General features: G+C 40.9%; 1 protein-coding gene across 2 annotated transcripts in view; it reads left to right on the top strand.

The window, feature by feature from the left end:
- Nucleotides 1-12222, top strand: part of rbfox1 (RNA binding fox-1 homolog 1) — a 125142-nt gene that overhangs the window by 91595 nt on the left and 21325 nt on the right. For both annotated transcript variants that reach the window (XM_061089800.1, XM_061089802.1), the window contains exons 6-8: nucleotides 2106-2166; nucleotides 8930-8983; nucleotides 11122-11254. In XM_061089800.1, coding sequence (XP_060945783.1) covers nucleotides 2106-2166; nucleotides 8930-8983; nucleotides 11122-11254 — 248 coding nt within the window. The remainder of the gene's footprint in view (nucleotides 1-2105; nucleotides 2167-8929; nucleotides 8984-11121; nucleotides 11255-12222) is intronic.

The following is a 12222-nucleotide window of genomic DNA, read 5'->3' on the forward strand; positions in this document are numbered from 1 at the left end:
TGAAGACCATTTCTAACTCAACTCATATAAGTCTAAAAATACCTTCCCGATTTAGGAGTAGAATTTCTTGGAACCACAGTAAATAGTTAATTGTCCACCTCCTGTTGTACTGTCAATCTTTTCCAAATGTGACTTAAGCATAATTATCAGCTAGTTAATTTCCAACCCCAATACATTATCCACTTGTTAGAAGTGAAAAATAGAGAAGATATTTCAGTCTAATTTCTGGATTGTTGCTCATCTACAATTGCTCATCTATAACAGTAATTATCATTAAAGTTATTCAAATCATCTGGATTGCCATGCCCTCATGTTTGCAATGACAAAGTTCAATTATTTATGTTAATTCTTCTCAGCCTCCACCCATCTGCCCAACTCTCTGCAATGCCCAGAATATTTTTGTATGACCCAAATTAATTTTCAACATCTCTAAATAATTTAAATGATATACATTTCGCACTGATATTAAGACTGCATATTTCTTTCTTTTTCTATTTACGTAGTTGACGAAGAAACACAAACCTCCTGAAACATAACTTGGGTAATGATATATATTAAAATGACAAGAAGGTTAAGTTGCTGCCCTAATGAATTAATACCATGATCCCACAGATGCAGGATGTTGCTCTACTTCAAGTAGCAAAGCACATGAATCACTGGAAGCGTCAATAATGGATTATAAAGCAATGGCTCAGGTTGAATCAAAATATGACGTGACTAGAATGGCACTCCAAAGGCCCACTAACATTAAATCACCAAACTGAACATACCGGTACTCATAGATATCAATGACCTACATTTTCCTGATTTTCTTAATCAAGATGCATTATTTCCCAGGAAATTTGTAAAAATGTCAAAAAAAGCTCCACTCCTTTGTCCGGATCCAAATTTAAATGCATAAGATGAGATTTTGGTCCAAGTGTGATGGATGACGACAGCTTGTCTGGACAATATGGTGGGAGGTAAACTCTGCTTTACAGAGAGCTGAAAGAAAGTTTGTGCACTGGAATGATTGCAAAACTTTCTTGGCCACCTGAGTAAGATGCTGCTTATTCCTTTTTCATCCCCTGCTCCCCCACCATCTTTCCAACGGTAGCTTGTTTAGGGCCCCATCCAACACAGTTACAGCGGTAACAGTACACAAACAAGTGGGAAGGGCCAAAGGTTTGGGAATGGTAAGTGTGGGCGAGCAAGCCATTCTGCCAGCATTTCCTCTCACTCTTCCTCTCTCTTTGGAACGTTTGCAACGCTAAAACTCACGTTACATTTCTTTTTGAATTGTCGTTGGGTTGATGCTGTATATTGAGATATATGTTTTCTTGCGTGTCAGCGTGTCCATACACTAAGTGTTCTCCTAAAGCTGCGTGTGCGAGCGATACTGACTGAGACATGAATCCGTTTGCACATCACAGATTGTTGGAAACCCATTTATTTATTTTGTCTTATTTTAAAGGACAATGCACCCTTATTTTTTAGTTCGCTGTTGTTTGAATTAGGAATGATTGATGTGGTTGGTTTATTTCAGTAGTATCTGTTTTCTTAGGTTGAATTATTTAGGTTAAGATTTATTTTTGCAATGAATTTGAAAGGCTGTTGTCTGAGTGTGAATGCTTTGTGTTGCTTTCGTCACAACAGTTCTTCTCATGTTTTAACGGTTGACTGAACATTGCATAAAGCTCCCAACATATTCTCATCTATTAGCCCACTGACATTTTCTCTGTATTTTCCCCTCCTTTTTCTCCCCACCGCATGCATCTGTACATTTACAAAACATAATTTTGCCAAGTGCTTCAGTTTTTTAAAAACTTTTATCACTATGTTATTGAAATGGCACTAGAATTGGGGAGTGCATGCTGGAAAATGTCATAAAATTGAAAATATGCAAATGAGAAAGAAAACTGATTTGATTTGGATGTATTTTAAGCGTTTCTGAATGCAATTTCCAAAACACACGGGTGACATGGGTGTTTGCCATGACACATTATACTGTTTTCTTTGTTTACATCTCTGGGAAACTTTGCATGAAGATTTACTCTAACATTACTATATTTACTACTGACTTATATGTATCATAACTTATGGAGCTCTCTCTTTACCTGCTGTAGGTCAACAATGCAACAGCCAGAGTAATGACAAATAAGAAGACAGTCAACCCATATGCAAATGGTAAGGTCCTTGTTTACAGCGACTATAAAATAACAAATATTCAACCACATTCTTTTTCAGGTTTTAGGGTTTTACAACATTGAATTAATTGAATCTGACTACTGACCCTGATCAACAGACAATAACCCCTTACTTTTAAAGTGATAACTGTAAATGACCCATTAATGCCTTATTGGTTTTTTGATACGTTTATTTTGAAATGGTTTATTTTATTTTGAAAAGGCACTTCCTGGTAAATAAGGAAGCGATCGCTACTTTGCCGGTGCATGAAAAGTATACTCGTTTGTTGGTTTTAGCGCCTGGCTGGAAAAGGCCACAAGTTCTTACGGTGTGTTTATATGTCACGGACTGTAACCAGAAGGAAAAATAAAGGACTGTGAACCATCAGTACAAGAGATATTACCATCATTCAGCCGGGGATGCTACAGTAAGAACTTCACCTCATCGTCTCCGCTGCTTTGATCGACACACGGGATTACGGCAGAGGGACTTGATGTGATGGGATAAGATTGTGACACTCTCACAAAATGGAGGCACCTGATGAATCACTTTTGGACAACATGGACCAGATGACGGAGGTTTGTCAGCCTAATGAAGAGGAGAATCTCCGCCGCTCTGACCGACCACGGAACCCCACGGAAAAGATGCTCGCATTTCAGAGGGAGGAGGCTCAAAGAAAAGAAAAAAGGCTCGTCCAACTTTATGAACAATGGAAAACTCAGGCAAGTGAAGCAAGAGAACAGCTTAAATTGGACATTTCTGAGAGCAAAATGATAACTCTTATAGAAATCCTGGAGAAAGGTAGGGATGATGTTACCAGTATATATGTGGAAATTAGAGATCACATCACTCCATCTAGAGATATAAGACGTCGTGTGGATGCCTGCGATGCAGTCACAAAAGACATTATAAAAGTTGCATATGAACGGATGTCAGGCATAGATGGAGAATTTGACAGTGATGTAGTAAAACAGCGTCTCCGTGAGCTGCTTAACAGAGACTATGCACGCTCCATCTATGGATCCACAGCATCACCTTCAAGTTACCACTTTAGTGGCAAATCCAGCATTCACTCTGTGAGCTCCATCGTAGCAGCTAAAAGAGCTGATGCTGCAGCAGAGTTAGCAGTTAAGGAAGCAGAGTATGAGGGGTTATTGGAAGAGGAAAGACAAAAGGAAAGGATTCAGCTCCTAGAGGAACAGCAGAGGAAAGATCTGGAAGTTCAGAAACGTGAGTTGGAAAGACTGAAGGCAGAGAAGGATATTAGAGCTGCACGAGCCAGATTAGTGATTTACAATCAGGAAGTGATGCAGGAGGCCAGTGTGTACCCTGATCACAACACTATGAGACAGCAGCATGTGTTTCAACAGCAAACTGTGTCTTCAACTCCCATCCAGCAGTCTGCTTATGTCCCACAAACTGTATTGCCTTCACAAACAGATGTGTCACGTCTTGCTCAAGCAGTTCAAGATTCTATATCCCTGAACAGGCTCCCAATGCCAGAGCCATCTGTATTCACTGGTGACCCCATTCAGTTCATCGAGTGGAAAGCTTCATTCATATCATTGATAGACCGGAGGAACATCTCTTCAGCAGACAAGCTGCATTATCTGAGAAAGTACGTCGGGGGTCCAGCTCGGACAATACTTGATGGAATATTTTATAGAAGCGATGATGAAGCCTATATGGACGCATGGAACCGTCTCAACCACAGGTACGGTCAGCCCTTTGTTATACAGAGAGCCTTCAGGGAAAAGTTGACTAACTGGCCAAGGATCCAACCAAAAGATGCTGAGGGATTCAGGACACTTGCTGATTTCTTGCATGCATGTCAGGAAGCCATGCCTCACATTAAAGGACTTGACATTTTGAATGACTGTGAGGAAAATCAGAAATTAGTTCAAAAGCTGCCAGACTGGGCAGCATCACGGTGGAACCGCCAAGTCACCCAAGTTATGAGAGACAGGCAAGAATTCCCAAGCTTTAAAGAATTTGTTTCCTTCATGGTGATGGAGGCAGAGGTCGCCTGTAATCCTATAACGTCATTTTATGCTCTTCATTCTACAGAATCACCTAGAGAGAAGCGTTACGTCTATGAAAAGCTGAACAGTAAATCTAGTGTTCTTCATACTCAAACAGTCACAGAGACCGAAAGCCAAGTGAAATCAAGGCCAAGTTCAAACCCATCATGTATCTTCTGTAAGGACATTAACCACCGTCTGCACAGCTGTCCTCAGTTCATAGAGAGGTCACTGGAGGATAAACAGAAATTTGTGAAGGAAGAGAGACTCTGCTACGGCTGCTTAAAACCAGGCCATATTGCCAGAGATTGCCGTCATAGACACATATGTGACACTTGTAAGGGAAGACATCCAACATGTCTCCACGACGACTACCACACTAAAGCCAAACAAGTGCTGGTCTCAAGTCACGACATCATAGCTGAGTCAGCAACCTCATTGTCTCTCAGTGTGGACACCGAGGACCAATCTGTAAACACCTCCATGATTCTGCCAGTCTGGGTCTCCTCCATCAGCAATCCAGGTTTGGAAAAGCTTGTTTATGCCCTGCTGGACACACAAAGTGACACAGTCTTCGTTGACCAGGACATTAGCAAAGTCTTACAAACCAAAGCACAACCTGTGAGGCTCAAGTTAACAACCATGATGGGAAAGGATGTCTTGATGCACAGTGAAAGAGTTTCAGGCCTCAGAGTGCGTGGATACGACTCGAGAATCCTCATTGATCTTCCTCCAGCTTACACCAAGGATTGCATACCAGTGAATCGAAAACACATTCCTACCTGTGAAACGGCAAGGCACTGGAATCATCTCAGCACCATAGCAGATGAAATTCCACCACAACTGGAGTGTGAAGTTGGTCTCTTAATAGGCTACAACTGTTCAAGGGCACTGGCACCAAAGCAAGTAATCATGGGAGGAGATAATGAACCTTATGCAGTGCGCACAGATTTAGGTTGGAGTATCGTGGGATGTTCATCACCTAATCTCGAGTTACCATCTATTGCTAACATGTGTCACAGAGTTGTCGTCAGAGAACTTCCTCCAGTTACCTCATCAGACACTATCCGGGTCTTAAAGCCTGACTTCAAGGACGTGAGTAAGGAGGGCAAGGCTGTGTCTCAAGATGACATTCTCTTCCTGAATATGTTAAAAAATGGAATTCAAAGAAATGCTCATGACCATTGTGAGATGCCACTCCCCTTTAAGGAGAGAACTGAAGATAGCTCAGAGAGAGGGAAGAGAACAACCAGGAGCAAAGAAAAGGAGAAAGGTGGATCTCCTGTGGAGGAGGAGCGACAGCGCCACCTGGCGGACAAGAGGGAGAAATTGTTAAAATCTCTTCAAGTTCTGATGCAGGAGGGAAGAAGAGCGACGAGGAGGAGAAAGAAGACGAAGAACACGCAGAGAGTCGGGAACGTAGCAAAGAAGATCAAAAAGAGAGCAAGTCAGAGGAAGATGGAAAAAACGACAGACATTCACAAGAAAGGGGAGAAGAACCAGATGAAGACGTCTGACAACAAGACAACAGCGGAGAAGGCAAAGAGTAAAACAACAGGAGAATTGACAACGAAAGAAAATCAAAGTGGACAGAAGAATGAGGACACGCAGCAGCAGAGACATGAAGAAAAGAAAGAGGAGAGAAAAATAAGAAAAGATCGTGAAGGCGAAGCCTGGACAGGGAACAAAGTTTCAGATGAAGACGATGATGGGAGGAACACTGGCGGGGGCATCAGATGGACTGGTAAGAAGAGTGACGATTCGTCTTGGAGAGCAGAAAAGGGAAAAGGAAGGACGGCGTCCTGGCAAACCCTCTATCGTCGAACGCCGAGTTCAGAAGCTGATTCTGCTACGAGAGACTGATTAATCATCCTCTTCACGCCATACCCATATCCTTTATAGTATTGGAGTCATTATTTTGTAAATCATTCGTGTTTGCATCCCATATTGTTCTGAAATTCACTCGTGATTTGGTGGGAGTGTAAATGACCCATTAATGCCTTATTGGTTTTTTGATACGTTTATTTTGAAATGGTTTATTTTATTTTGAAAAGGCACTTCCTGGTAAATAAGGAAGCGATCGCTACTTTGCCGGTGCATGAAAAGTATACTCGTTTGTTGGTTTTAGCGCCTGGCTGGAAAAGGCCACAAGTTCTTACGGTGTGTTTATATGTCACGGACTGTAACCAGAAGGAAAAATAAAGGACTGTGAACCATCAGTACAAGAGATATGACCATCATTCAGCCGGGGATGCTACAATAACAGATCCACACCGATTATAATTTTTGATTACAAAATATGTGTTTGCATAAGTATTTACTCCCCCAGGACACAGTAAAAGTGAATACCTTTGGCCATGACCAGCAAGTCAAGTAACCTTGGAAAAAGTAATTGAAAAGCTCAGGTCAGAGTATGGAAAGAAGAACACCCTCAAGTGAATGACATCTCCAGTTCAGTAAAACCAGTGTATGGAATTCTGTCAAAATATCACATACATCCAAGGCTTGTGATGAAGGGAAAAAGTCTAAAGACGTACAAAAACAACCCAGCAATGTCTATAGTATGTAAAAAAATTATTGTTAGATCAATACTTTTCAGGTTTATTAGGGTTAGGAGGCCAGAGTTTGAAAATTATACATTGGAGATGGAGAAGTGAGAGGAAGTGCTGGTGGCAGCATCATATTGGGGATGTTTTTCTGTAATTGATCCTGGAAGCCTCTTGAGGTAGGAAAACATGATATACTTTTTAAGAAGCATGTGAATAGGGAGGGGGTTTGTTTTCCAGACAAAGAGCCCGAACATAAAACCAAAGTAACACAACAGTTTTCCAACCTCTAAATGCATTGGTTTTTCTTCAAACATTCCTATATACCTCACTTCTTTGACCATCTGGCTACAGGGCATAGAAAGCCAAATGTTCCAAAATTCACCTCTGTATGTCAATTAAGCCTATGATGTTTTAATATATAGTTAATAATATGAGTGGTGCACCGATGTGTCAGCCGTACATCGGTAGCGGCCGATATTCGCCTTGTTTACTGACATCTGCGCATCGGTAATAAACTTGACTTTCACCGATGTCATTGAACGATGTTCATTGGTATTTGTGGTAAAAACGCTGGGCACGTGCCGCGGCTAGGGGAGCAGTCGCCCCCTCTCCACTCCGCCGGAGGCTCTGTGTGCGGCCCGCCTCAAGGTTTTTTGGGGGGGAGGTCCTCACGGCGCCGCTGGTGCGGGGGGCTTTCTTTCTCTTGGACCGTGGGGCCTCGTCCGTCGCCGGTGAGCCTCGGCTGAGGCCTAGCAGCTGACTTAGAACTGGTGCGGACCAGGGGAATCCGACTGTTTCATTAAAACAAAGCATGGCGAAGGCCCACAGTTGGTGTTGACGCGATGTGATTTCTGCCCAGTGCTCTGAATGTCAAAGTGAGGAAATTCAATGAAGTGTGGGTAAAAGGCGGGAGTAACTATTGGCATTGGTATTTTTACCAAAATATGTTACTGACATTTCATTAAGACCCCAAGGAACCATATCAACTTGTGGCAAAATGGGCATAATATGTCTCCGTTAAATAAAGTTTAGTTAAACCAAAGATTGTTTCATAAATCTGATTGAATTTGTGCTCATTAAAAGATAAGAGTGATTAAGTGCTGAAATAATTTAAAATAGTGCTTTTTAAATAATGATTTAATTATTTTCCTGGCACAAAAGGGTGAATGAATAACAATAAAAGTAAAAAAAATCGGCTATCGGCTAGATCTTTGTTTTAAACATCGGTATCGGCCAAGAATTTCCATATTGGTGCACCCCTAAATAATAAAGTTCATACCGTGTTACACAGGCTGAAATTTCAGATAGACTGACACCTACGCACACAACGAACAGTAATCACTAATCAAATTCAGTTGCTAGTGTATGTTGAAGTGTGGTTATTGCACACAAACTAATGGCTTTTATAACATACATTCTTTTGGAAGTCAGAGCCCCACTTTACCTTTTCTCAGCTATGACTACCAAAGCTAAATGTTGTGGTTTCACAGGGAAGGACAACACCAGTGAGATCTTCCCAAGTTTGAAATTTGTATAGAAAATTGTGCTAATGGTCAAGGCAGTTGAGGTAACTACACGAAGTTCCCTTTTCAGTCTAAGCTTTTCTTGGGACAGCTAACTTTACTGTATCTTGATCAATTACCTATTCAAAGCTTTTGTTGGCTGAGCTGGTGGGATCATTCTCATGAAATGAGTAAGGATGTACCATTGTTCCGCAGAAACGACTGAGCCAGTTTAAGATTTGAAATTAAAATGAGGTTGTCATTTGTTGATTACCCGTAAAATAGACACATAAATGGCAATGAGCATGAGTCAGATGGAATGATGAGTGATATTTGAGGCTATGCTAACCACACCACTGTTAAAATGTGCCTGTCCTATTCACAAAATCAGAAAACTAGCCTATTGGAGGTAATGTTTTCTTCTTACAAATTCAAAAAAGAAACATTCTGTTCAGATCACAGTTGACACAACAGTTCCTCGAGTCCTTTGTTAGACACTCAGAAGGTTTGAAGTAGATCGATGCTCGTAAAAAAAACTGAAGGACACACAGACAGATTGATTTCTGGATTAATTTCTAGGTAGATCCAAATTCATTCAGAACATATGGATCATATACTTAAGCGTGATAAATTACTGCTCTGACTATTACTTATTGTCTGTTACTTTGTCCCACTGTCTTTCTTGTTTAAGGCTGGAAGTTAAATCCAGTGGTCAGCGCTGTCTACAGCCCAGAATTCTATGCAGGTAAGAGGGACATGCCCTTCTCTATTTGTCATTATCTTCCCCCATTCTTCAGTGTTTTTTCCACATCTTCATTTGTCCTCCTCAGCACCATCCCGATTTTTACTTTGACCCTTCATCACTTCATTCTATTTACCTCAAAGCAACATGCCACCAAGCAAATCTGTTAGCAGAGCAGAACTGTGCTGAATTGCACAAATGTAACAATAAATTGTCATCTCTCCAGCAAAACATACACACACTGCACTGTCCCCACCCACAGACTCTCTGCAATCTTGGCCATTCCACCATTTACCTTGCCCAACCCTTAACCGCCTTCCCAGCCCCCAGCCTGTAATTAACTATGGCCATTAAGGTTAATAAAAAGTACCTGTATTTTGTGATAAGAGGGACAAAGATAGATAAAAGAGTGTGCTAGAGGGTAGAACATCTAATTGTTCATTTCTGCAAGGACATTAAAAGGTATGAAATATATTTTGTAAATTAAAATCAATATTGTCACTTTCTGCAGACAGTCATTTGCCTAATTCACCCCCATGTTCTTTTAATTACAAAATTCCTTTGTATTGATTTAACTTTATCTCACCTTTCAAGTACCCTAAATACCATTGGGGCATGTTTGTTTTTGTGTATGTGGACATGTGCATAGAGTGCACAAGCTTTTCAGTCTTTTTCCTGTATTGGTGTTTATGTTACTAAGTTTAGAATTGACAGCTTTGCTTTTAGTTCAGTATCAGATATTGTCTCCCTCCACACTAACATACCTGGAAAAAAATATCACATTGTTCGACGGTATTTTTCTGATAAAGATCAAATCACCACATGATGTCCTGATCTTTAATAGATCTTCCCACCAATTAGTCCACTTGCTGATCATCAGACGAGCTAGCCAAAACAAATAAAATGAATCCAAGCTGCTTCCGGGGCACCACCATAAGAGTGTTTTCCTGTCATAAAGATTCCTTATTCCTTGTCTTATCTTGTTTGAAGTTAAGCAATGCTTTTTGAAGAATTGACTAATAGCAACCTTAAATAAAATTGTATCAGATGGCATCATATCGCTCGATCGGACTGAAACCTTTAGGGTTGTAGCATTTCCACTATTGGGCTTATATAAAATGGGACCATTTCCATGATATTAGTTATTGGGTCAAGTTTTACATTTTTAGTTCAAGGGAATCTGAACATTAGGTAGAAGGTTATTAACTAATCAGTAGGACCCTGGTTTTTTGTTCCTTGGACAGATTCTGAGCCCCTAACTGCGTGTTTGTGTGTGTGCATGTGTATGATTGAATTAGAATATAAAGCGTAAAGTGCTTTGAGTGGTCAACAGACAAGAAAAGCACCCGTATAAATGTAAATCATTCACCATAGAAGACATTATCTTTGTAGCCACATGCAGCAATTTGAAGGTTTTTAACTTATGTGGACACAGGAAAACAGTCAAGTGACCTAAACTTAAGCAACAATCAGCAAACAGCAAGTAAAAATGGAACCTAATGTTTGGTAGGTTATGTCAGTAGTGTTAAGGGATACATCACAAGCATTAGCATTTCAATCTTGGATTGAAGGTACAAACTGTTCTTCTATTTCTAGTTGGAGAATAAAAATCAAGAGTAAGAAAGAATGGAGAGAGAGAGCACAGGGGAGGGGGTTGTAGTGGAGTGGATCTATTGCACGGTATTGTTATTAACTTATCATCAATCTTAATGGGGGGCGACTGACACAAAGCTTAATTTGAGAGCTCGGGAAAGTGAAGGTTGAGAAGGAGATCGAGGTGCCATTTCCAACCCTAATTATACATCTCTTCCAAAAGGAGATCTAATAAAATGCTAATATAAAACAGTGAATCATTCATTGACCTGATGAAAAATGGAGGGTTTGAGCCAAAGGATAAGAGTTTCCCAAAGAGAGACAAGGAGAGGAGTAAGGCTGGTAATTGTTCCTATTCATCTTATGTCACCTTGATTTTAGGGCCGAGTGGCCCTGGCCACCCTTAAAGTCACACTGATGACTCTTTCCATAACTACTCTTCTTTGCTCTTGATATGGAGCTTGGTGTATACAATAGCAAGAAGTAAAGCACAGGCCATGCATTCCTCTTGAGGAGATAATATGCATCATTTCTGAACCTGTCTCCAGTACCAGGTTTTCCCTACCCAGCAGCCAATGCAGCAGCAGCATACAGAGGAGCCCACCTACGGGGACGAGGAAGGACGGTATACAATACATTTAGGGCAGCTGCTCCGCCTCCCCATATTCCAGCTTATGGAGGGTGAGCATCCTTTCTCATTCTTGTCCTGTTGTTTTTGCTTTCTCTTTGAGGTCTCCTGTCTTTCCCTTCCCAAATGAAAAGTTCTGAATATCTGTGCTCAGAGTCAGTAGAGTGATGCATGCCACGTCTTGTCCGATATGACATTGCACTCCCCAACTTCCACAGAATGCTTAGTCCACCAATAGGCATGTGCCTTTGTACATGTGCACGGAATCATGAGCAATGGCTAACAATTTGACCTTGTACTGTGGTGCTATTGGGTGAGGCTAACTTCATGGAGAAATGGGAGGTATTCCCCAAAGAAGAAAGGAAAAAACTAACAAACTAAAACCACTTCCAAGCCCCAGCAGCAGTTCTGGCTGAGCCTCCAAGGCTGACTCCCCTAAACAAAAGCAAAGGAGAGCTGTGTATTGTGGGTAGTATTATCTGATTTACCATTATTATGTTGATTCTTTTCATTTATTCCGTTTAGAAACATCCTGTTATAACCGACTGTAAATATGTGGCTTGTCTTTTATAGCTGCAAACATAACGTGACTTTCAGCTGTTTTTTACAGCCAGGGAATGAGTCCGGTGATAGGCCTGGTGACGTGTCACTAATAGTTCAGTCAGCCAATCAGAAGAGGGGCACAAGAGGCAGGCGTTCTGTCTGCAGCTCCAGAGAGAGGCATAAGAGAGGACATGGAAATACACATTGCAGCGTTTTTTTTCGACTTTAAACCACTGATATATCATCTTAGGGGTACAAATACCTCAAATTATACCCCAGAAAGGTGTCAAATATTGGGCCTTTAACATACAGTATGCCAAGAAATGTTTTAATGTGTCAGCTCATATACTGTATTACCTTTGCTTTAGTTATATCATATGGTGCTGAAATGAATCCCACAATAGAGGCAGCAGATAAGCCACAGACAATCTGTTAAAATAATCACTGTTGAAAATTAAATAACTTCCACCTATGTTAA

The sequence above is a fragment of the Limanda limanda genome, chromosome 17, assembly GCF_963576545.1.
Source record: "Limanda limanda chromosome 17, fLimLim1.1, whole genome shotgun sequence".
Lineage (NCBI taxonomy): Eukaryota > Metazoa > Chordata > Actinopteri > Pleuronectiformes > Pleuronectidae > Limanda > Limanda limanda.